General features: G+C 45.6%; 3 protein-coding genes and 2 long non-coding RNA genes across 7 annotated transcripts; 2 read left to right on the plus strand and 3 right to left on the minus strand.

The window, feature by feature from the left end:
• Nucleotides 1-263: 263 nt before the first annotated feature.
• LOC100832703 (probable hydroxyacylglutathione hydrolase 2, chloroplastic) lies at nucleotides 264-5,875 on the minus strand. The gene is made up of 8 exons (XM_003578395.4): nucleotides 5,622-5,875; nucleotides 5,101-5,286; nucleotides 3,959-4,162; nucleotides 3,175-3,298; nucleotides 2,217-2,317; nucleotides 1,568-1,642; nucleotides 1,392-1,490; nucleotides 264-688 (listed from the first exon to the last, which is right to left on the minus strand). Exons 1-8 carry the CDS (start codon nucleotides 5,691-5,693, stop codon nucleotides 542-544), a joined length of 1,008 nt encoding a protein of 335 aa, XP_003578443.1. The 5' UTR covers nucleotides 5,694-5,875; the 3' UTR covers nucleotides 264-541.
• Nucleotides 5,876-6,587: 712 nt separating this feature from the next.
• Nucleotides 6,588-12,843, minus strand: LOC100833008. Of its 2 annotated transcripts, none has more exons than XM_003578396.4 (5): nucleotides 12,248-12,842; nucleotides 10,154-11,145; nucleotides 9,629-9,907; nucleotides 9,290-9,381; nucleotides 6,588-7,821 (listed from the first exon to the last, which is right to left on the minus strand). In XM_003578396.4, the coding sequence occupies exons 2-5, from the start codon at nucleotides 11,117-11,119 to the stop codon at nucleotides 6,954-6,956; spliced, it is 2,205 nt and encodes a 734-aa protein (XP_003578444.1). In that variant the 5' UTR covers nucleotides 11,120-11,145; nucleotides 12,248-12,842; the 3' UTR covers nucleotides 6,588-6,953. The 2 variants fall into 2 exon arrangements, with proteins under 2 accessions (XP_003578444.1, XP_024310480.1); XM_024454712.1 differs by lacking the exon at nucleotides 6,588-7,821 and adding an exon at nucleotides 8,229-8,714 and having other exon boundaries at nucleotides 9,244-9,381; nucleotides 12,248-12,843.
• Nucleotides 10,961-11,643, plus strand: LOC112268720. The gene is made up of 2 exons (XR_002960095.1): nucleotides 10,961-11,103; nucleotides 11,474-11,643. It is a non-coding gene; the product is annotated as an uncharacterized LOC112268720 (long non-coding RNA).
• A 3,397-nt stretch (nucleotides 12,844-16,240) lies between the features above and the next one.
• On the plus strand, nucleotides 16,241-18,381 carry LOC106866644. The gene is made up of 3 exons (XR_001407602.2): nucleotides 16,241-16,990; nucleotides 17,084-17,178; nucleotides 17,601-18,381. It is a non-coding gene; the product is annotated as an uncharacterized LOC106866644 (long non-coding RNA).
• LOC100833325 lies at nucleotides 18,293-24,456 on the minus strand. Of its 2 annotated transcripts, XM_024455256.1 has the most exons (5): nucleotides 23,143-24,440; nucleotides 22,142-22,248; nucleotides 19,784-20,588; nucleotides 19,530-19,682; nucleotides 18,293-19,448 (listed from the first exon to the last, which is right to left on the minus strand). In XM_024455256.1, exons 3-5 carry the CDS (start codon nucleotides 20,027-20,029, stop codon nucleotides 19,068-19,070), a joined length of 780 nt encoding a protein of 259 aa, XP_024311024.1. In that variant the 5' UTR covers nucleotides 20,030-20,588; nucleotides 22,142-22,248; nucleotides 23,143-24,440; the 3' UTR covers nucleotides 18,293-19,067. The 2 variants fall into 2 exon arrangements, with proteins under 2 accessions (XP_024311024.1, XP_024311025.1); XM_024455257.1 differs by lacking the exons at nucleotides 18,293-19,448; nucleotides 19,530-19,682; nucleotides 19,784-20,588 and adding an exon at nucleotides 21,126-21,443 and having other exon boundaries at nucleotides 23,143-24,456.

Consider the following 24,456-nt stretch of genomic DNA (forward strand, 5'->3'; position numbering starts at 1 on the left):
AACAAGAAGCTAGTACCTCTAAAAAAACAAGAAATAGTAAGACGCCAGCAAAAGAAAAGCAAAGAAACAAAAAAAAACTATGCCAAAACTGCATGAAAAAGCTAAAACTGCACATCCCTGAACTAACCTCACGCCCCAAGGTCTGAACTCTGAAGGGTGGGCGTGTGTTTTGTTCCTTCACATTTGAGTGATCTGGATTGTGTCGGCACATTCTGCAAATATTGAACAACGAAGCACCAAGACAATGGGGCGGATGCAAGGACTGAGAAGATTCAAACAGCTAACTCGCATTCTTTTTTTCTGTTCCAGGTTAGGATAGCGGAACACATTTTATTTTTAGTCTACAAAAGAATCACCAGCTGCTATCGGTAGAACAAGCACTATGCAAGCTACATACAAGGCGACACCATCTTCTTTCCCGAACATTTTAGAAACATCAAGCTATATACCTTTCCTCCCTGTGTCCCTTCAGTTGTGGGGTTCTTTGTCCTTCAACAAGATAGTTGGGTTATCATGTTATGAGAATTTTCTTTGTGGCTAGTCAAAAATTATCTTTCGCCCGTCGGATAACTTCAAGAACACGTGCATCATCAAAATGGTCTGGAATGGACAACATTTTCTTGATTTCTGGACTGGAAGTCCTCAAGAAAGGATTGCACTGCTTCTCCCTTCCAATTGTTGTTGGCACCTGTACAACATCAAGCGTAATTTTTTACAAAGTTAAGCATTGTTGAACAATCCCATTGCTCGAATGAACTATACACCATGCAATCTGAAATTGTGATTTATACCACGCATCATGCTTATTTTGTTATGAATCTAAAGTGTAAGCAGGGATTTGGGGAATCATGAAGACAAGATGAGGTAATGTTTGAACTGGAGCCTGGCCCTTGCATGCAGATCATATTTCTCTTCAACATCAACAAAGAAAAGGACAATTTTCTGGGCAGTGCAAATATGTCATGTAGTTTTTTTAAGCGACCATCAAATCACTGATGGACAATCCCATCCAGACAACATAAGCATCCCAATTCTTTTTCATAACCCAGCACGGGTAATAGGAGAGGCCAAGGTTAAGCAGTACATGGCTCTTCCAAAGCCCTCAATAAGTTGCACTGACCATCAAACAAAGAATTTATTCCTAACCCCAAGTGCTCATGCTTAAAAACATTCACTTTTTCTAAGAAAATGTTTCAAAACATTCACCAAATGTCTTGTGATCTCTTATGGTAAAACTCAAAGATTGAATCTAAGGAATAAGCAACAGATATCTACGAGAAATAATTGAGCAGAACAATTCGGAAGTACTTGAAGCATATGCACAAACTGATGTATAGACTGTCAATAACAATAGGAATGCTGAATGCATATGGTTTTAGAAGCTATAATACCGTTGGTGTATTCTTGTTGCGAAGCTCAGCAGTACTGGCAGCATATTCCTGAAGTTCTTCATTTCCTGGTTCTACGCTCAAGGCAAACTTTGAATTGCTCTGCAGAGAGGTACTTAAAGCATTAAATAACAGGTCAATGTACAAAACTTCTGGCTATGAAAAGAAATATCATTCACCAGAGTATATTCATGTCCGCAGTACACTTTTGTCACATCTGGAAGAGCTATGATTTTCTGGAGCGAAGAGTACATCTGCAGTAAGATCAAGAAAAAGGTGATACTTATGTATAAATATTTGATACTTATGTACATAGCTACTTATGTACATCGCAAAGATATAAAAGAACTACCTTATGTACCCTTCTATGAAAAGAAAAAGAACAAATAACTAACAAGTAACAACTGACAAAACTACTGCAAGAGCTTTTCTATTGAATTGATTACAACTATTCATTTTGTTTGTTGTTCAAACAAATGGAACTGCAAAATGGTCGATATAGAAAAATCCTACTTCTTAAAATTATTCATAAAGATCTTTTATGTATCTTGAGACTTACGTACTTAAGTTTATATTTAAAGAAAATCTGAATACCCCCAAAAAATGCTTATTAGCACAATTAAAGGACTCTTTTATCAGTGAGTTCATTTCTCCCAGAAGTAAAAGCACTGGCAACAAAGCAGCTTAGCACATAGATTTCATACAGAAATTTGAGAACACATGGAGTGATGGAAGTAGAACAAACTCAAAGAGCATAAACGCATAGGATCATTTCAATTATTACAATATACATGTACATGAAGTTATCTGCATGGTAGAAAAAATAACCTGCTGCGGAGTTCCTTCAAAAAGCTTTCCACATGACAGATTAAACAAGGTATCACCTGTAAATATTGCTCCAGTTCCAGAGAAATAATAGCTCACATGACCTAATAAAGATACAAGGGGAGTGGATGAATTTCTTGAAACCTATGTTGCATTAGAATCTTCTTTTGTAAACAAACATAAGATGAATATCCAAGAAAATAATTATGCATCTCCTAAGTATGAAAATTCTTAATAGTTTTGAACGTGTTCCATAAAAGGCAGCATCACTACTTCTGGAACTTTGGCAAAACATGAAACAAGAAAGAAAACAGATAACATCATGTGTGCAGAAGTGAGGGTGAGGAAAGTAATTAGGAACTTCAGAGGGTAAAATGTAAATTTAAGTGATACTCCTAGTGGTGACAACTTCCAAGTTCCAGCAATCAGCAAACATCGAATGATCCCAGGTGCATAAGGAACTGGGCCAAAAATCGCATTCTAAGTTTTCATATGATAGAAAAGAAACCACATATGTAAACTGGAACGATGTGAACCTACAAATTTTAGGCCAAAATTATTACCATTTGTGTGCTGGGGAGAAAAAAAATACATTGTATACATTTATGGTTGCTATACTGGACTCTCACACAAATGGTCTTATTTTTGGCTCAAAATTTGCAGGTTCTCACTTCATCCCACAAGGCACATATCAGGAAAAAAAAATCAGGTATTCCAAACGAACTTTTAATTGTAATTTTTAAACAACCAAGTGCAAAAAACAGTCTCCTGTCAAGCTGAACGAGTATGTATAATTTTTTTTCAGGTATTCCAAACGAAATTTATTGTAATTTTTAAACAACCAACTGCAAAAAAGAGTCCCTGTCAAGCTGAACCAATATGTATCCAATAGAATTTAAAAATTCTGGGCAGATGAAAACAAAAAGGACAGCAAAAACGAAAGAAAAATGCAATTGCACACCTAATGTATGACCAGGAGTTTCCATGACAAGAACTTGATGGCCAGCAAACATCCACGTGTCACCCTCGCTTAGAGTTATGTCAATGCCAGGAATTCTATCTTTATCCTTCTCAGAGCCAATTATCTGGTATGAAAATTGTTGTCAGAAAACAAAAGCAGGAATATCATTATTTATCTCTTAATTTATGCTGTTTCAAGTGATAGGCACAGATAAATAATGACACGCTAGAAAAAATTAGTGTCAATCATTTCCTGTATATACCTAGAGAACCATTATATATTAATATCATTATTTATCTCTTAATTTATGCTGTTTCAAGTGATAGGCACAGATAAATAATGACACGCTAGAAAAAATTAGTGTCAATCATTTCCTGTATATACCTAGAGAACCATTATATATTACTACCTCCGTTCCTAAATTCTTGTCGCTGTTTTAGTACAAATTTGAACTAAAACAGCGACAAGAATTTAGGAACGGAGGAAGTAATATTTACTACTTGAACAATTTACACTGTCAATTAAGCCAAATGAGCAACTAAATTTCTGACTTTAGTTACCAACTAATATCCTGGGTGCTTAGTTTGACAAGTCACACTATATTGTTGCTATGAATGTGGATATATCTGGTACAGTAAAATATTCATATAAATATCTAATTCAGCTTCACCATTAAGTACAACCATAGAGCTTTAGTTTATCTGATATCAGCACCACATTTAGTGGCTTCAAGCATCTCTAAACTATGAAAATGAAAAGTACAGGGAGGCAGCCAAGTGTATACCTTTGCACCATATTTTGCCTTCAGTTCCAAGTTCCCACCAGTATGATCATAGTGATGATGGGTGTTCAATATATAGGTCAAATTCTGGTTTCTCTTTTCCAGTGCATTTATGATAGGCACCGCCTCAGAAGGGTCTACAACTCCAACTGTTCCAGTATCCACATCATGCAAGATGTATGCATAGTTATCTTGAAGACAGGGTACCTAGAGAGGATAGGGTAATATAGTTAACAAATACCGGAGGGAAGTTTAATAGTATGGATGACAAATGGTATACATCTACTGAAATGAGGTTACGTGAAATGTACAGATAACTGAGGTTTTTGTGTTCAGTTCATCTATATGGTCTTAGAGTGTGTGGTTCCCCCTATATTTTGTGATAGCTACAATTTTTGTTTGTTCCAAATGATATAATGTGCAAGTCATGATATTCGACTTAAGATGAAAAACCTATATATACTCAGAGCTGGTGTCTTTTGAGAAACACAAGTCATGCTGCTCAAATATGGTCTGAAGAGCAACTGTCTGAGAGAAACTGCAAACATGAAGGATCATTTGCAATGTAAACATGACTGCGCATCATCTGGCCCACCATAGTAAACTTGATACTTGATAGGCTGATAGGGTTTGGCAGCAAAGATACAGTCCACGGTGTCTAACATATATCATGGTAGTTAGGTAAAAGGGCAGAGAACAAAATGAAAAGTGAGGCAGAATAAAGCAATAAGTGATTAAGTGTTAGAAGAATATGGGAAGCATCTTTTCATGGACACGAATGATTTCCTTATTGAGAATGGCCCTTAGTTTCATTCCAAAATAATGCCACAAGAGATGCCACGCAATCATGAGAAACTCATGGTTATAATTAGCCCCCCTCGACAAACAAGTTCTGAGAATTGCCTCCCCAAGCAAACAGTCAACAGACTAGCCCCCCCAGGCTCTAAAAACAAAACTAATCCCCGGAATGATTGAGTGTATGCATAGTTATCCACCCCGGCCCACGTCCTGCCTGTCATGTAAATTAGCAACTAGAAGGTGAACTGGTAAGCAAACATCTACAACATCCACACGAAGTTTCAATAGCAATTGGCAGAACTGCGATAATGGATAACCTAAATTCTCAGGAGTTTCAGTGCACTCACAAGCTCAATTTGCAGCGACGAAGAGACGCTTGTCATGTTGCAGAGGTAGCGCGCGGCACCAAACATCCGGCCCACCCCATGTAGCGTCCTCAAAGGCATAACCAGCAGCGTACCGATCCCATACATCAGTGGCTTCCCGAGCCATTTCCTGCTCACCCTCGGAATCAAGGACGGCTGTCCCCTAATCTGCAAAGCAATACAACCAGCAACATTCACAATCAAAACAACACAGACGACCAAATTACCGAGACCGATTCCACAGTCATCTAACAAAATTATAAAATAATTAAGCAAGGGCACCACGCCACCACGGAACAGCTGGGCACATCGGGAATAGCAGGAAGCGAGGGACCGAATCGCAAAAGGGCGAGGCCCGTTCGTGACTTCGTTAACCCGAAGCAGTTGTTGCAGGCAGCAGCGATCGGTCCCGTCCCCGACGAGAATCCCCAACCCAGATCCAAACCCTCACCGAGAAATCCCGTAAAAACTAGGCGGATGGAGAGAGGGGCAGAGGAGGCTACCGCGGGGGACGAGGAGGAGCAGCGCGGGAGGGAGGAGGCCACGAGCGAGCACGCCTTGGAGAACATCCGCATTCCTGCTCCTCCTTCCCTCCTCCCTGGGAGGCCACGAGCGAGGGCGGTGCTGCTCGCGTCGCCGCCTCCCGATGAGACGGAGCGAGGTCACAACGACACAACTCACGAGAGGTGAGGGAGAGAGAGAGAGACGAATGGAGAAAGCAATGGAGACGGAGAGGGGAAGGCAAGTAGCGGGGGGAGAAGGGAGGGGGAGGTTGGCCGGCTGTGATTGTGCTGGCTCGGCCGGACCGGGCCCCCCACGCCAAGGGGCCGGCGGGTCATCTCTGCCTTGCCGACCAGGATGGCACGTGTTGTTGTCCATGCCGTCCGTTTGGAGATCCACGGTGCAGATGGGCTGGAGCGGGGAGGGCGAGCCGGGGCGACGTCATGAATGCGCTATCTGCGTTTTTGTTTTTTATTTTATTTTTACATTTGCGCGATCTGCCACTGCGATGGCGAGTGCTGGTACAGTTGAGACGAGTTTTTTTTGGACGGAACCGCGTTTTTTTGGGGCGCAGATTGCTTACTTTTTTATTTTATTTTCTTGTTTCCATTGGCTGAAGAAATTAGGAACCATGTAAATTCCAGGAGTGTTTACTGTTTAGAGAAAACCACTCGAAAAAATCACTTAAAACACAGATCCTCCGGAGCTTGTTCGGTTTTCTAGTGCAATGAATATTTCTACTTGTATACAAGTGGAAGGCGTGACCTCATTGCATAACCCCGCTAACAACGAGAGATTAAGTCTGCCGCTCTTACCTAAGCCACCAGTAGACCATGTACTCCTCAAAACAAAAAATAAACTGGTAGACCATGTTCAAGGACTTGGTGAATTAGCTCGAGACAGGAACAGCTAGCCCGATTCCTCGACTACTCCGAAGGTCGGGGACCATTGTTTGTACACATTTCTACTTCTCCAACAGACAGGTAGTAACAAAAATTACATCAAATTTACAACCAGCTGATGATATTTAAGCACAAATCACTTTCCCGCCTCGAAAAATCGGAGAGGCTATCCAATCGAACAACATCGCTCGCAAATCAGATTTTAAGTTACCCAATCAACATCAGCAATAAATACAGGCCAATACGTCAATCACCATTTTTCTATGACCTTTCGAGAGGAAAAAAAGAGACAGGGTTAACCATCCAAAGCCCAACAAAAGCCCTACATGCTACATTAGCAAACCAAGCCCAATCAAATCGCAAGCTGGCGCAAGGACGAGGGCCAATTGGGCCCCTCGGTCCTCGCGTCGATGTATTGACCCACCCACCACGTCACCCCTTCTTCCCGTTCGCCGGCGCGGGCGCCGCCCCGCCGCCGAGCACCGCCGCGGCCGAGTCGACGTTTGTGAGGAGGAACTCGTAGATCTTCTTCCTCAGCCGCTCGATCGTCTCCTCGGGCACGCCGCAGCCACCGCCGTTGGCCGAGGCAACCGCGGCCTCCCCGTCCGCGTCCGGAGGAGGCGCCCCGATCTCGCCCAGCCAGTCATTGACGCGCTTCAGCTGCGGGAGCATCCTGGCCGCGCGCTCGCGGTCCCACGGCGCCGCTGCCGTCACGTCGGCGTCCAGGAACCGCTCCACGAACCCGAGGAACCACCCCCGGGACTCCTCCCCGAGCCGCCGAGCCAGCTGGCCTCTTTCCTCCGCGCCTCCTCCCCTCTCCCACTCCGGCGGGGGCTGCGACGCCGCCGCTGCCGTAGCTCCCGGCCCCGTCCTCGGTTTCCCCTTTGCAGGGGACATCCGCGACTTCGCCGAGGGAGAAGACTTCACCGCGTTGGGGGACGCCGCAGCCGGCTTCACCGACTCATCAACGATGACCACGGCCAGCGGCGAAGATACCGTGGCCGGGACCGGCTTGAGGTTGTAGAGCCCGAAGCTGGAGAGGTCCGTGGCGAGCGCGGCGCTCACCCAGGATGTAGCTCGGCGCCGCCGCTCTGCCGCCACGGCAGCAGTCTCTTCATCCGTGGCAGAGACCACCGTCCCTGCGTCGCTAGCCGTTGAGCATTCCGGCGAGGCTGCGGGCTTGCTGAGGGTGTCAGTGATCACAGTGGCGCGGGAAAGCGCACCGTGGAGGGCGAGGAACAGCTCAACGGTTGGCTGCGGGTTCTGCTCCTCCGCCGCTGAACTCACCTCCGCGTACGAGCTGCTCCGGCCAAAAACAAAGCAAGCCAAGTAAGGATCTCACTACATTACACAAATCATTACGCACGGCTAAAAGACAAGCAAAATCACAGTAAACCCTTTCCTGCAGCGTTAGGAAATTGAGTACATTCACTTTCTAACGCAGTACTGTAACACAAACGGTAAATTTTCCAGCACGTAGATCAAATGCTGACATTTTTTCAGCAGTGTTTGAAAACGTTGTTCATTAGCAGTGATGGGATTGACAGTAGAGAGCACTGGAGCTGCCAAGTTAATGCTGGTAGAAGAAAACAATACGCAGGGTCAAGTACAATGCAATAGTTACAGTACGCCATCCATGCATGGCAAGAAGAAACGCAGTTCAGAACATGGTCAGCCATAAGCAAATCAACACATGTAGTTTCTAACTTTTTGACATGGCCAAATTGGTAAATTTTGCATGCTTCTATATGGCTCAGAATTTCAGTTGTATTTTAGCTTTCGATTTTTGAATTTATGCAAGTTGAGTTGCAGTTTTGTGACTTAATCTTCATTTCTTAAAATATGTAGCTAAGTTCCACCTGCACCCAGATGAGATCCAAAAATGATGGTCGGATGGACCACGGGTGGGATCTCTAAAAGGGAAGAACCGAGCTGGTTGATAGCATTATTGCAACATGCAAGCCAGCTCGAACTGAGACATTTGGAGCGTGATGATACCAACAGGTTATCAATGATCTTGCCCTGGTGTAGTGGTGTGCAAGCGCAAAGGGAGCAAGCCACATGAACAGCACTGGGTTCCAGTCTGTCCCTGGCCTGGTGTCTGGTGTGCTGACCATGTCCTGTATCTAGCATATTTATGCTCAGCACAGGAGCATGCAAACAAGGTTGTCTACGGCCAAAAACCATGTGAAGGTCTGGATGTCTCGTAAAGCTTATCAGACAGGACATCTTAGAAGTCTTTGACGAATAATGACTCCTTGACATCGAAGGATTTCTATTTTTTCCTTTTCTTTCTTTTTTTTTGCAGGAAGACATGCAATGATTTTTAAAAATATTGACACTGGAATATGAAGCTACGACATTTAAAATTTTATATTGTAATACAATTTGAGCTCCCAGTAGCAACTATCTGCAGAAACTAAAATCCCAAATTTTGAAAATTTTGAATTAATAAGCTGCAGCATACGCCGTGGTACTTGCTACCACATCACCTGGATAGTTGGATAAAGGTAGCAAAACATGAGAGGTTACGGAATGGCACAATCGAACAAAAAGATTCTCTTCTACTATTATATATCTTAATTGTCAAAGCATGTGATTCCATCAAAGTAGCAAGCATGTGTCCATCGTAAAACTATGTTTTGTCCACAATAAGTGCAAATAAAAAATTATAGCTGAACAGCAAATAAGTGAGAAATTTTTTCTGAAAATAATTTTGCAGAGTACCCAAAAAAATACGGTGAGGCCAGTGTCTAGAGAAAAAGTACCTCAAACATCTGAGCAGGCTTTCTGCCGCAGAAGCTTCCTGCATGGCTTCAACAGCAGCCACCTGTGCTGATTCTCTGTACTTCAGAAGCTCCTGCCAGAAATATATTCCAAAAGCATACCATCAGGTAGGAAATTCCTACAGAGAAAGCACTATCTTGCTATCATGCTGCTAGTTTTTTTTACAACAAAATTTAAAAGACTGTCAATATTCATAGGCATTGGTAGCATATGGCTTCCATGAGGAAACACGAGGAGAGCTAATCTAGATGCAATTATATGCTAGATCTTAACGCTACAGTACAATAAACCATATTGAACATGTCAATGAACAGTCGTACCCTTCCTAATTTGGCAAGTGGCGGAGGAAGTGATGTCCATGAATTGCTAGCATCTGTCAGTTTTTTGCCGTTGGGGGGGATCTTAACCAAATTTGTAACATTTGGATTGCTTAAAACCCCAGATGTCCTTTTTACAGTAGGAGGATGCTTCTTCATTGCTTTGTCAGCATCTACTGAAGGTGCAGGAGCACTTGCTGTGCTCTTCCTAGCAGGGTTAGGAATCTTAATATCATCTTTATGTGAGGCCTTCTCGTCCACCTGTGGCTTTCTTCTAGGAGTCTGCATACAAGAATCTCAGGATTAGCCAAGTTTCGTTGAAGCAAAATCAGTGTATAGAAGAAATAATGGCATAACATCATCACATTCTGTACTTTACAAAATATGATGAATATGAAATAAGAATTATATCTTCACTACGATCTGAGGAACTCAAGAGGCAATATTATCATCAAGAGAAGATAGCGATTATGGAAATTTTGACGTATCAAGTGCATCTATCCGTAGCATAGTTAACAGGTTACATACCATTGTACTCCTGTGCTCTGACTTCTTGTCTGCTTTGGTTGTCTTTGAATCTGAATCGTTTTTCCCTTTTGTATCTACAGTTCCTTCCCAGCTTCTTCTCAAAGCCTTTGGTCCTGATCCAATACCCAACACAGAGCTACTGATTGAATTACCTGCAGAGGACTTCCTCCCAGCAGCAGTAACTTTCAAAACAGAAGCTGCCCTTTCTAACAAGGAGGGCCTAGAAGATGATGCTTTCTCTGGCCCTTTTACACCACGCCTCTGTCTGAGATCACTAGAGAACCTATCAAATGTTGCAGGTAGAGAATAGACACTGGTTGGAGATGAAGGTGTTGATCTAATACTAGCAGGTTTTGTCTTCGATTTAACTGCTTCCTTCTTATCACTAACCCCATTCAAAGCCTGTTTCGACAATGAAGATTTTGATTTGGTCAGCAGTGGTTTCTTATTTTCTGTCCCGATGGTTTTGTGGGGAGCATTTATTTTGTCTAACTTGCTCTTTTCCTTTTCTAGTGACAAGATGCCAGCATCTTTCAATCCATTGGTTGTTTTCAAACCATTGGTTGACTGCGCCTTCTTGCTGCCAATACCATTCGAAGAGCTAGTTAATACAAGGTCCTCAGGGTTGCCAACACAAGCATGGCGGCCAGGAACTGGTCGAACTCCCCAAAGGATGGGCACCGGAGTGGCTGCCTCAAGGCGATCTACATGGATGAACTGCCCTAACTGAATCTTGTCACTCAAGATGAGATCATGCTGTTCCTCAGGAAGCGAAACATATGTGGCATGAGAAGAATCAGACACCTTGAGGTAAAACCCTTGATTGGTGAAAAGATCACTCCCAGAAAGTGCTGGTACAATGCTGACAACCTGAAGAAGGGACGAACGATGCTCGCCTGCGACTTTAACATCCGTATTCATATGCTGAAGGAGTTTGACAAGGACACCAGGTACCAATGACGCCATTGCTGTAATTCCTTGCGCGCATTACTCTGTGATGTTCAAAACAATTCAACAATTAGATAATCACACGAGGACATGGAAGAATCAGAACCCAAAAAAAGAAAGTTATAAATTCACTGGTAGGCAACTGGCTGGCCCTAAGAAACTGAAACTAATACCCCTGATTACAATAATGGTTGCAACTTTTCGTGAATGCAATTATATAAACCTGACTCACAAGTCACAAGGAACTAAAGTAGGAACTTTACATTTACTGCTTGTCCTGAATCATAGTACTATTATTCAAAATTGAATCAGCAGATATGAATTCATAGCACAACTTGAATAATTCATGCGCTGCTGTAAAATGATTATTAGGAAGGACGGCAGCACAGAAGAATTGGTGGCCGTAACCCAACAATTTCAGCAAGAACAACAACAGAACAATAGCACTAACAGTACACGAGCATATAAATGAGTATGTAAGAACTGTGCTACCAGGAATGCAATTATGCAGTGAATGAGAAAGCTGGTGCCATTGCTTGCAAGCAACTGGATTCAGTCCAAAGCAACGAGGGAGCCGAGCCCGGGACTGCGGCAGGCTCAACACAACTAACCCAGCGGCAAGAGCAGATACTACCAGAAGGCAGAAGTCTCATCATGGCATCAATGTGGGCGGTGGTCCTGTCCTCTTCCTCCCAAATCCAACATCTTTTCTTTCCCAGCGGGAAAATAAAAGTGGGGAGCGAACAGAAGAACACCGCCCACCAACCAAATCTTCTGCGCCGAGTACTGCTACTTGCCCCTTATCAATTCCTCCGCAACCTTAAACAAATGCCAATTGGGAGAAGAGCAAAGGACGGCAGGCACCTCAGCAATCATGTACTGTATACGAGTAGTTCATAGATGCTACTGCGCGTTGGTTCTCCCAAGAAGCGCCGCAGCAAGGGAGAGCTTCCATCCACCCGAGCAAAGTTTACGCGACCACGAATCATGGGAGAAATCAACGGGGGAACGGCGGTGCCATCTCAATGAAATTGAAATTGGGTCTTGGACGAGGCAACCGCTCCTCGAATAAAAAAGGCAAATCTCGCCAGAAGCAAGGGAAGCAGACGGGAATTTAATCAACGGCGAGGAACGAGACGAACCAACCTCTTGGAAGAAATCCGTGGGCCTGGGAATCAATCAACCCTTCCTCCGCTCAGCTCCTCCTCCCCCTTTGCAGCGGCCGCACGGGAGGAAGAAGGAATCGGGAAAGGCGCGCAGGGTCTCGAGACTCGAGTCCCCCTTCCGCCCACAGCACGCCGCCCGTGCCAGGCAGCGGTAGCGTGCTTGCTCCGCCGCTGCAACGACTGCAAGCCTACCTATGATCTTAGTCTGCAGCAGGTCCGGTCAGTGAAGAGAGCGTCCCGCCGCGTCACGTCACACCCAAGAACCAGAACACACCCTCCCCTCCCCTCCTCTCTAACTCTCTTAGCTTTGGCTGGTTTGCGGGGCGCCGCGCTCGGGAGGAATGGAGAACGAGCTGGAAGAGAAATGACGAATGGGGGAGAGAGAGAGAGAATGGAACGGAGACCGGTGGTCTCGTGCCTGCTTTCTCTCTCTTTGGGGGGAGAGTGGGGCAGCAGCTAGTAACCGCCCGTAGCAGAGCTGACAACACGCAACGCAACGCGAGGCTAGCCAGCCAGCCAGCCAGCGTCGTCCACTGTGCGAAGCCTCGGGTTGCGCAGTGTTCGTTGGGTGGGTGGCCTGTGACGCTGTGTGTGTGCGTTGTTGAGGTGGGGCGTTGCTTTCTTCCTTCCTCCCTTGGGAGTGGAGTGGGGCAAGGAGAGCGTACACAATCCGGGTTCCTTCGAATTTCTTTTGCCGGAGCGCCTGCTCCGAAAGAGATAAGGGGTGATGTACTCCTGTTTAGGAAAGGACTTAACGGCAAGACAGACGGTTCGTCAATGAGATTATGGGATCTTCGGGGCTGTTTGCAGTCAGCCGCAGCTCGCCCAACCGTCGTTGACTGTTACCTCAGCCAAGTCAATTTTTTTGTTCACCACGTTCTAATTTCACGCCCACGCGCTGGCGAGTTGGTGGCGGCAAAATCCTTCGCCAACGATTTGGCTTGCCCATTTTGGCAGCGCAGCCTGGGGCGTGATCCAAACAGTCCCTTCTTCCTTAGTTCAGCTTACCACGCGATCCCTTTTTTTCCTTTGATCTGTTGTTCCATCTTGGTGCCACCTTCTGCTGTGTCCACGGTAGCCTTGACCCGCAACACCATACAACATAGTCCTAACTTACCTAAATTACCTATCGGGAGCCTGACGCCACACCTCGTGAACTCCCATCCACCGTCATTATCGGTTCGGTACCCTCCAACGGTCATTCTAAGCTAGAAATGGGGAGGGGTGTCCTTACCTTGTCCGTCCGATGACGATGGTGGAAGAACTTCATAATTGAGAAGGAAAGAAAAATCTTATTGTGGTACTCCATCCGTTCCGGTATGTGGGCCCCACGCATTTCTAGGTTGAAAATTTAACTAATCTAACACGGGTTTTATAACGCAAAACTTATACGATTAGAAAATTCGGATGCTCTATTTTCTAAAGGTATAATTTTGTGATATAAGAATCATGTTACATTAGTTATATCTTCAACCTAGAGATGCGTTGAGGCCCCTTATACCGGAACGGAGGTGCTTTTTTTAATATCGCGTCAATTGAACCTTTGGTAATGCAAGTAAATCAAAAGCGCATGACAAATGCCGTCCATGACATGTTGAATTTTAATGGACTGAAACACGAACCATACCGGCTAACCTGTGGCCACATAGTCCGGACGCCGTGAGATTGTTAGAATTCTTCAAGACAGAATCGTTGCACGCTTCAGAGCACTTTTATGGCAATTTGAGGAGTGATGATTAACGATTGCCCATTTTAGCATTCAAGTTTTGTTCCCAAGCGCGTGTCACTCTATGCCCAAACTTGACGTCAAATTATGCACATGCATGCCCCATCTTTTCGGCCATTTCCAATTCCATTTAATAGTATGCGCTAAAGTGGCATGCAACCTCCAAAGATGGTAAGCGGCGTGACGAGGAGAGACAAATAGTCAAATAGACGACGCGGGTCTTTCTACATGCATCTTAATTGAAATGCAAAATTTCAAAACTACGCATTCGTGAGAAAAATTGTCCTACGGTTCAACAGATCAAAAACAACTAATGACGCCGCCGTGATTTCGTCAGGGTTTACGGCCGGGGAGGACGAGAGCCCAGCAGGGTGTTTGGAAAGGACGCCGTCCGTCCCTTTTCAGGTCGGAGCAAAATACCGGCGATCAGCAATGGGTGAGGGCGCTCCGTGACCTGCTGCTTGACGCGCTAGTCTCACTTACCCAGTCACAGAGTGCTACCTAATCGCAGCCTAAAAATCTTCTAAGTTAACTAGCTCTACACCGATGTATTCACTTGTCAGTTAGGAGCACTACGTCACGAGAGCGTACAGGAGGTCAGGAGCTACGGTCCGAAGCAAGAAAAACAAAAAATAAAGGTGGTCGGCCGTATCAGCACTGCTGCTGCTGTATTGGTCAGTGCAGCCCGATATTATATCAGTCATGTTAGTTAATTAATTAATTAATACGGCGGGTGATAGGGATCCCGTAACCACCATACGTAATGCTACGCCGGTTGGTTAACTAATCGGAGTACCCGGCAACCAGACGAGAGTGATTACCGTAGCTACCTGCCGGCTGCCGTCATCGCGTAGTGCAGCAGGCCATATGTTAGTCTCGTTGCTCCACCAGCCATAGTTACTGCTTGAGCCTCTTACTGCTTTGATTTGATTTTAGCCTTTTGAGTTTGTAGTCATTGGTTCCATTCCAGGGAAGCCTCTTACTGCTTGAACCTCTTAGGTTCTGCCCTGTGGCGCCTCAGCGTCTGCGAAGCAGTAGAATTTGGCCGAGAAAAAAAAATCTCGTGGAGACATTGACCCTCGTCAAACGAACAGAAGATCGAAAGGAGTCGCTTTGGTGACAGCAAGCAAAGTATATAAAAACATTGCACTCACAGGCGGACAACTGTTTTTGTTCCCTCTTTTTCTCGAGAATCACTTGACATTTGGTGATCGAGTGAGTGTGCGACCGTTCGCACGTGGTTTCATGCTTTCGTTCTGTTCCCCGGCCGCGCTGGCCACCGCCTGCAGAACGTGTTCCGACTTCCGGCGTTACCCGTCGACGTTTTTCCAATAATAATCCGTTCGAGAATCTCTATCCAACAGTGCCGTGTACGCGCATGTGGCTGCTGCTGGCGTGTCGGTAATTAGTAAGCAGTCGGGCACCGGCCGATGAACCGAGAGCTGCGCCGCAATGCTCGAACAAACATTCTCACCAGAAAAACCTGGCGATGCACCTGCTGCCACACTTGGCTGTGCCACCGACGACCGATTCAAAGAGCTGTGTAGCTGAGACCCTCGTATCTGAAGTTCATCAGCGCCGGTTTTGCCTTTGAAGCAGAAGTATCCGTTGCGTGAGTTGTACCTCACACGGCTCTGCGTTTTCACTCAGAATAATTAATAACTAACGGGAGTCAGGCTCAGCAAAGTTATTGCTACTACACCCGTAAACATCCAAATCACCCGGGACGATACAAGTACGCCGGCCCACGGACAGGGACGTACTACTGGGTAGAGTACGCGGAGACGATCTAGCCAGGTGCGAACGTCACGTAGCGAGAGAGGAAAAGATACGGTGGACGGGGGTCAAGTACGCTGGACCCGTAACAGGTGGTCCGCGGATGCCACGGTACCACCACCACGGGCGTGCCCACACGTACTAGCTCGTCGTGCGGGGCGCATTTCCGGACAGCTCGGAAAGGCGAAAGCCGCGAGCGACGGACGGCGCTCCCTCTCGTAGCATAGTCCCGGTCGCAGCACGTGGGAGGAGAGGACCTGGCCGGCCAACCGAGGTCACCTGGCTCCGCGCCGGCGCTGGCGAACAGGTTGGGGAGGCACGGGAGGATCGGTATGCCGTATGCGGAAGATTTAGGGAATTGGCTTGGTGTACTTGTGTGCTGGTAGTAGTAGGCGGCACGCACCGCGCCACACTGGCCATCGCTGTAGTATAGCCTCCAGGTTTGTTCGTTGAGAAAATTGACATAGTATCATTAGGAGAAACCTAAGGTTACAAAATACCGCTAAAAAAGTCGAGCTTTTCGAAACACCATCACTATTCACATTATTTTTTCCAAAGTACCACGGCGCGCCGTGAGATGTCAATCTGTCCCGTCAGTCAAACCGTCTAAAAAAAAGGAAAAGGAAATCTTCTGCCCTCTGACCCGACCTCGTCTCCTCCCCAACCTCCTATCCATGGCGGCCGCGCCCCTCCTTCGCTCCTGCGCCACATCGCCGCCGGCCGCGTCCGCGGCTCCCCCTACTCGCGCCGCTCTCCCCCGCTGCTGCACACCGCCCCCGCCGCTGCTGACCTCGCCGACAGGCTCCACCATGCACGAGGCCGCCCATCGTTTTCCTTCGGCGACCCGCAGCAGCCCTGCAGGAAGCGGGGGAAGGTTTTGGCCTTTTGTGGGCGGAGAAGAGGTCAATCGCGCATTCACGCGTCCGGCGAGCAGAGGTCAGGAGGCGACGAGGAGGAGGACGCGCGGTGTTGTCGGTGGCACCGCCGTTGCCGCACCTCGTCTTCGCCTACTACATCACCGGCCACGGCTTTGGCCACGCCACCCGCGCCCTCGACGTCCGGACCTCATCTCCTCTCCTCCGCTCTTCGTCATCAGACGTCTCTATTATCTTCGCGTGGTATCTGAAGCCCCTTCCTGCCTGGGTTTTGACAGTTTGATTAACGGGCTAGATTGACATCTCATGACGGTGGTACTTTGAAACCAAAAAATGAATAGTGATGGTATTTTGGAAAGATTGACTTTTTTATTGGTATTTGGAATCTTAGGTTTTAAGTAGTGGCATTGCGTAAATTTTCTCTTGTTTGTTAATGCAGGATGGCAGGGGGCATGGGCGATCTTGGCTAGTCGGCAACCGCGGCCAATCCATACATGAAGATGAAACCGAGTAAAGTACTCGGCAATCTGTCAGGTGTCATTTTTTTTTTGTACTTGCTTGTGTGCCGGGCAAAGCAGTAGATTCCCAATGAAAATTGCAGCCCATCATATAAAAAATCTAGTACGTACTGCCTACGGGCCATGTCCCAAAATAGATTAAAATACACCTACTCTGTGACATACGGAGTACAGATAGTAGTACGAGTAGTAGTATCCCCGCATGCTGGAACTTTATTTTTTTCAGAAGGTACAATGTCTGATCGAAGGTACTGTAGCACAGAAAACCGACCCACTACCTTCCCTTTCCTGAGGACAAGCGCCCCAGGTCAATTGTTACATGACGTGCCACCTGTGGCGTTGGGGTGTATATACGACTATACGAGACTCGTGTAGTACGATCTCACGGATTACTCTGGTCTGATTATCATGTCATTGATTGGTTATTGTCCTACACAGCGAAGCACCGGACTCGGTTCGGAGTCGGAGCACGTGGAACGGGGACACGTCCTGCGCCGGCGCCGACACGGCATGCAGCGTTTCGCACCTCCTGTTGCCGGCCAATACGTGCCGCCGGAGCGCCGCGCCCGCGCGGAACCTTTTCGGGGGATTCGACGGCGATAGCAGGACAGGAGCGACCGAGCAACAGCAGTGTTTGTTTTGTTGTTTTGACGAATATGTTGGGTTGCTCTGATCTCTGTTGTGCTTGCCTCCAGAATCGAACTCGCTTTGCACCTAGCGACCTCCCGTGTGTTCTCACGCCTCTTCCTCCTCTTCTGCTGCTGCCCATTCTCAGTCCTAGGTGCCATGCCATGGACGATTGGCCTCCTGGGACCTCAAGTTGATCGGCGCCACTAAGCTTTGAGCTGGGATTATGGGGAATGGATGCAGTGTCTACTGTCTCCGGATCAGGCTTCGGCATGGCTCTTTGTTGTATCGGTGCCGATTTGTAAAAATAAACAACAATTATTACAAATCCATGAAGATATTTGCAAAGCTCTGTAGTGTCAGTTCACAACATTAATTGGCACAACATAGCTCGGCCTCGGTCACTGGCATAAATGCCTGAATCCGCGAAAGCGGTGTCTGAAATGTTGGTGGAGAGGTTACGTAAATCAGGATTTTTACGTTGCTTAGGTTAACGGGTTCAATGTATTTCAGATGTGTATTGCGTCTATTGCGTACACTATGGTGTTATGTTGCAATTGTTCCTGAGTGTGTTGCACGGTGTTACTTTCAAGCTCAAATGTGTTTTGTTTATGTTATTTCTAAATGTGCTCAAGTATGTTTTTGGTTACTGTGTATATTATTTCTGCCGCTTACACTTTTATGTTGCATATGTTATGAGCAATGTTTTTGATGATTCTGTTGCAAAAAAAAAATTGGATTTGTTGCATGCCCAAAGAAAATTGTTGTGAATGTGTTTAAAATGTTTTAACATTTTTTTAATAATTTTTATAGTCATGAAGAAAATGTTGTATACACACAAAATATGTTGCAACCCAGAGTTTGATGTTTTGATGAGAATGGTCAAGATCAGGCTGTTTAAGTAGATAAATGTTGCATGTTGCAGGCCAGAGTTTTATATACTCGCACATCTTTTTCATAAATATCAAGGTAATACAGTGTTCTTTTTTAGATAATAATGAAGGGAACACAATAGTTGGTGCTAGGGTTTCAGAAATCCCATTTGAAGTATAGTAAATATTCAAGCTGGAGGTCTGTCAACAGGGGTTTGATGATTCCCGCAAAAAAAAAAAAAAGGGGGGGGGGGGTGTTTGATGATTGACAAAACCCTCAAACCTGTGAAAAGATGACTTCGATTAGTACTTCATACTAGTACTTCTGGGAACGAAGCAAGATGACTTCGACCACTACTAAATTCAAGGACCTTGGCTTCAGTGGTTATGATAACTTGGCATAAGTTCAAACAACGTGGCACCGGCTGCAAGGCTCCACAACAGTTAACTTCACTTTAGAAGGAACAGCTCCCTCAATGTATGTCCTGATGGCCAAGAGCGCCTTACGAGATTCCAGGATAATATCCCTCCCAATTGGGAAGCATTCACCAAACTTGTTGACAGAACACCTGGATAAACAATGTCCCTCTGTAGTGTCCAATGTAATATACTCAAGTGATGTTGTATTCACAAGAATATGGCATGCTAGCTCAACCAAGCTCTTTGCAGAGGAGAAACCAACGATCGTCACCCTCTTGAGCTTGTTATGGCGGTGCTCTGGCATCTGCCTCAGATCTGAAGGATCATCAGCAAAGATCGATGGCTGCTGCAAGCTTGTCCACGACACCTGAAGACAAGAAGCCAAGATATTTCAATTTAGGGTTCCACCATAATTACTGATATCTTTGCAGGGTCAACAGTGACTTACATTCAAATAGAAAGTCTCCAAGGAAGGAGAAGCATCAAAAAAGGATATCACAGAACAATAATCATAGGTCCGGGGGAATTTCCCTGCGACAAGATCAACACTCAAGTGCTTGAGGAGTGAAAATTTGCTAGGCATCATCGGTATACTGACCATCTGCATAGAGATTTCAGATTAATCATATACAAATATATGGCTACTGTAATAGTATCACAATACACATCACAATTCCAGTCATCAGAAGATTTGGAGTATACCTCTCGACGTGAATGTACGAAAAGAGTCTCAAGATTTGGCGCACTGGACGGAAGCTCGGCACGAGCATAACAGAATGCAGCACGGCATTCTATGTCTAGCCTTTTCAATTGTAATGCTTGTCCAAGTGAGATTCGTACATGGTGGTGACCAACAAAAGTAAAACTGGAGAGATGTTGAGCGTCGCTTTCTATTGCCTGCAGTCTATTACATTCAAACACCTCAAGGTAGCTAAGCCGCTGCATCATACGAGATATCTTCAGGCTAATTATCTTAAGGCAACGCTTGAGTTTCAACTGCTCCAAAGCAAAAGAGTTGTGAAGAAGACAGGCTAACTCATCCTTTGTGATACGGACATCACAAAGATGGAGTCCAGTCAAACTTCTTAAGCTAAGCCTGACAGTGGGACGCAAGGCACAGTCAGAAAGGTTTAGATACCGAATCAAGTTTCAACTCCCATTCGATAAAAGTGACCATGGGAAATTGTATGTTTTTTTATTCCACGGCAGCTGGACTGAGCTGAAGCCAGCGATCAAGATAAGATGCATTAACATTGTAATTATAGAACTCAAGCTTGAATTTCTTCATGCCAGTGCCTGAGTGTTTCATTAAAATTTGGTCAACTTGGCTGCTGAGATCTTTTGCTGTTTCTTCCCATCCACGCACATTTTCATTCATGCACAATATCTTCCTACTGAATGTGAGGTTGGGATGGCATCTCCAGGAACGTAAAAAGGCATGCGAAATGCAGGCAGCTCGGGCGGCATCTCTCATTGACATTAGAGAATGTATATGACACCAGATTTCCTGCATCCAGAATGATAGGGAAAAACAGAACATCGTAAACTGAATTTGTCAATTGGACAAATAAAAATAATAGAACCACGTGGAGTAACATTCTACCCCACGTGCTTTCGCGTGATTGCACAAAATGCAATGCAATACAAAGGCATACATGGCATTGGAATGTGTGTAAATGTGCATGTAATGTATAGAGAAGTTTATTCCCTTAAAAGTCTTATCAGCGGTTATATATAAAAACTCTAAAAACTTCTTAGTAATGGCTGGTACTTATCTACTATGAGTAAAATTATTGTCTCTTTGCACAACTGACATACAACACTGTAGCAGTGTGTCCCACTGCTTTTTGACAAAATTGATTGGTTTCCCAGTTCAGCTATTGTAGGTTGTACATGGTTGTAGGCTCAGCCATATCTTGCACTGACCATATTTCTTTTAGCAAAAACAATTATGGAAAAAGGTCCCTGCTGTAGCTTATGTAAGAAAAGGATGTTCTGGATTTCTGGTCTTGTTACTTGGCAACAGATATATCTTTCATCTGTATTAAATATATATATTTTTGAGAGGTCAGCAGGAGCTCTGCCTATTCATTAAGGAGTAACAAAGTTATTTACAAATAAGAATGCCAGCCAGAACAATTTTCTGTATTACATACGAATGCAAATAAAAGGTAAGATTGTTTTTCAAAAAGGAGGGAACCCCCCAGCCTCTGCATCGATCGATACACACAGCCGTCATATTATTAAAGTATCAAGCATCCAGCATACAAGTCTCAAAAGTTACAGATAACAAAATAACGAACAAGAGAACATCACACGCCCTCAAGTCGCAGACCCGCGTGCCATCATCACAGAAGGAATGCTGATGAACAAGTGATATTTTAGTGGAGTAAATACGCAGTTAGTGTTATTATCAGAAAGATTTTGTGGAACTATTGCATTTCAAGATCATCTACTAGTCTACTAGTTAAACCGTCAGTAACAACTGCACAAGGATAAATAATACAGAAGTGACAGAACTGTATCGATATGCGTTAATCGTTAGAAATTGGAAGGAGTTGCATGCGATAGCATCAAAACTATCATCAGTAGATTAGTGGCCACATAAAAATGTTTACTGATCTGAGAACTATCAAGGATGGATCCTAAATGTGCATGGGACTTCCTTCGTAAGATGCGGAGGCTGAGGATAAGTAGCCTACTGAGGATATGTGCTGGAAAAATCATTAAAATAAACAATCTAGATTCTAGACGATAGCAACCACAGCAAGAGACGTAAAGACCATTGCTAAGAGCCTTAAGAAAGGTAGCTCTACGAAACTGAACTGTCATCACAGACAGTTTTCTGCAGACAAGTGGGAGCTGCATTAGGCACTAACACACTTGGACTGCAGAAGACTGCAGCACTCAAATATTTTTTTATTTAGCTTGCGCAGAAGAAGAAATTTGTGTAGATAGAGCAATTATAATGATCATTTGTTTGCAATATAGGTCTTTCGTTATTAGCATTTGTAATTTGCTTGGATATAGGTCTTTCATTATTAGCATATGGTCACATACCTCTGGAAGGATTGGCCCCAGATATTTCATTCTTTTGCCACCTTCATAATCGCGATCTTCTTGGAAGGGCGATGACTTTCTTTTACTCACAGAAGCGGGAGAACCGTCTGCGAGACATAAGGCATGGTTATGAATAGCACACATTAACAGAGCAAAACAACTCAACACACAGATGCACATGCTGAATTAATAAATTTCATATCTTATCCAACTTTTGGTCAACAGACTGATGATTTTTTTTATTGTTGAGAATCCAATTTGAGAATGCAGAACAGTCAACAACTTAGAGTTAGAAACCCCAACTTGTTTCAGTTAATGGGGAGAAAGCTTGATTTGACCATACATATCCCTGCATAACTTTGCGATCTCACCCAAGTATTGTCAATGCTGTTCAAACCAATAGAATATGATACGCTAGTCTATAATCCAGTACGATCAATATCATTTACCAATCAATTTTACACCAGCTTAACAGTGCATTAGCTTCCTTGCTACCTTAGAATGGTAGCACATGGGGCCTCCCAAATCTGATGTCGTGTTTGTCCGCTTAGACTCCTACAGGAGGCAGCGGTAAGGATAGTGTTCGAGTGGCTACTGATGTCGCATCCAGAACCAAAATGTACTGCTATATTAGTACAGTAGTATATCAAGTCAATGGACATTATATTTATCTTCAGATCTCCTTGAAATTGGCCCGTTTTATCTTCATGATGAAGCCCACACTGGGACGGAAAGGGGCTTGTCTTCTAACCACCAAAGTATACGGGTAAGATTTACGCTCAAATAAACATCGCGTTGCCAGCTTAGACCAACCCAAATGAATCTGCTTGCTCTCCACAAACTTAAAAATAACCAGCTTTCTCTCCCGTAAACGAATAGAAGCTAAAAAAAGGATCTTTTTTTTTGTACATACACAGCCTAGTCCTGTTGTAGGAGAATATAAAGAACAAGATGCAGGTGCCAGGGCAGAGAGGCCGGGGAGCTAACAAGAGGTGGCTTACCGTGGGCTTGGATTCGCTGGCGACGCCGATCCCGCTGCGCGGACATGAACCGCTTGAGCGCCAGAAGCCCCATGATACGACGACGATGCCTTGGGTCGAGACACGAAATCTGTTTTCCTCTCTAACCTCTGCCTCTCTTTCGTTGCTCTATTTATTTCAATCTACGGAGTCCGGCCTTCTAACAAATCTGGACCTCGATTTGAAACCAACAAGACACGAGGGATGAATTCGCGTCGGCGCCGGAAGGCGGGGCTTACATATCAGGGAACTCTCCAGATCTAATATTTTGGCCTGACGGATAGCCCTAAAACCTTGTTTGGTCATTTACCTAAAAAAAAAAGGTTTGTTTGGTCATGTACGGAGCTTGTCCCCATCGCCGCTGCGCTCGTCCTCGGAGTTCGTCCCCCTTGCCGCCGCGCTCGTCCCTGGAGCTTTTCGCCGGCGTGCTCGTCCCCTCGACACCGGAGATCTCTGCCACCTGGTCGTCCACCTCATCGCCGGAGCTAGCCGCCGCCTCGCTTGTCCCCATCGCCGCTGCTAGCTGCGCCTGTGCTCGCCGCCGAGGACCCGTCCTCCGCCGGAGCTCGTCCCCATCGCCGCCGCTAGCTGCGCCTGCGCTCGCCGCCGAGGACCCGTCCTCCGCCGGAGTTCGTCCCCATCGCCGCCGCTAGCTGCGCCTGCGCTCGCCGCCGAGGACCCGTCCTCCGCCCGAGCTCGTCCCCATCGCCGCCGTTGGCTGCGCCTGCGCTCGCCGCAGAAGACACGTCCTCCGCCGGAGCTCGCCACCGCCGCTTGCCCACCTCCATGCCCTGGCCGCCATCTCTCTCATCTCCTCGATCGTGGCCGTCGACGGCGCAGCGGGCCTGGAGTGGGAGCGATAGCGTGAGGCGGGGAGTGGGAGCAGGAGATCGGCGCGGGAGCTGGAGGTGGATGGGCCGCATGGGGAGACGCCGCGCCGTGCGCTGGACGGCTCGCCGAGGACCAGCCCAACCAGTCCATGGTGGCGGAAGGGGAAGATGGAGAAGACGATTTTTCTCTTTCTTTTTTTTCTAACTGAAGTTTGACCTCCTAACCAAACATGAAACTGGTTGGTCCCGCCCTTTTCAACCAAACATGAAAGCTGAGTGGTTCCACCTCTAAAATCTGGTTGGAGCCAACCCACCCACGTCACTCGCCAACTAAACACACCCTTAATGGAATCAGGAGCGTGCTCCTTTTCTCTATAGAAAAAAGTTCCGATTCTACTTTGTATTGTCAGATTCTGATGCTACTGTGTGCTCCTTAATCTATTGTGTTCATCGTGCGCATTGCTGA

The sequence above is a fragment of the Brachypodium distachyon genome, chromosome 4 (assembly GCF_000005505.3).
Source record: "Brachypodium distachyon strain Bd21 chromosome 4, Brachypodium_distachyon_v3.0, whole genome shotgun sequence".
NCBI lineage: Eukaryota > Viridiplantae > Streptophyta > Magnoliopsida > Poales > Poaceae > Brachypodium > Brachypodium distachyon.

What these genes read in the sequence shown, in the direction of transcription:
- LOC100833008 (XM_003578396.4), bottom strand. Translation starts at nt 11,119, where the DNA reads ATGGCGTCATTGGTACCTGGTGTCCTTGTCAAACTCCTTCAGCATATG. An exon ending in CAGAGCACAGGAGTACAATG is followed by an intron (nt 9,908 to 10,153) that starts GTATGTAACCTG and finishes TCTTGTATGCAG; the next exon opens with ACTCCTAGAAGAAAGCCACA. An exon ending in AGCCTGCTCAGATGTTTGAG is followed by an intron (nt 7,822 to 9,289) that starts GTACTTTTTCTC and finishes TGGCCGGAGCAG; the next exon opens with CTCGTACGCGGAGGTGAGTT.
- LOC100833325 (XM_024455256.1), bottom strand. Translation starts at nt 20,029, where the DNA reads ATGATGCAGCGGCTTAGCTACCTTGAGGTGTTTGAATGTAATAGACTG. An exon ending in TCGTACATTCACGTCGAGAG is followed by an intron (nt 19,683 to 19,783) that starts GTATACTCCAAA and finishes ATCTCTATGCAG; the next exon opens with ATGGTCAGTATACCGATGAT. An exon ending in TGGAGACTTTCTATTTGAAT is followed by an intron (nt 19,449 to 19,529) that starts GTAAGTCACTGT and finishes TCTTGTCTTCAG; the next exon opens with GTGTCGTGGACAAGCTTGCA.
- LOC100832703 (XM_003578395.4), bottom strand. Translation starts at nt 5,693, where the DNA reads ATGCGGATGTTCTCCAAGGCGTGCTCGCTCGTGGCCTCCTCCCTCCCG. An exon ending in AACTCCTGGTCATACATTAG is followed by an intron (nt 2,318 to 3,174) that starts GTGTGCAATTGC and finishes TATCTTTATTAG; the next exon opens with GTCATGTGAGCTATTATTTC. An exon ending in GCAACAAGAATACACCAACG is followed by an intron (nt 689 to 1,391) that starts GTATTATAGCTT and finishes GATGTTGTACAG; the next exon opens with GTGCCAACAACAATTGGAAG.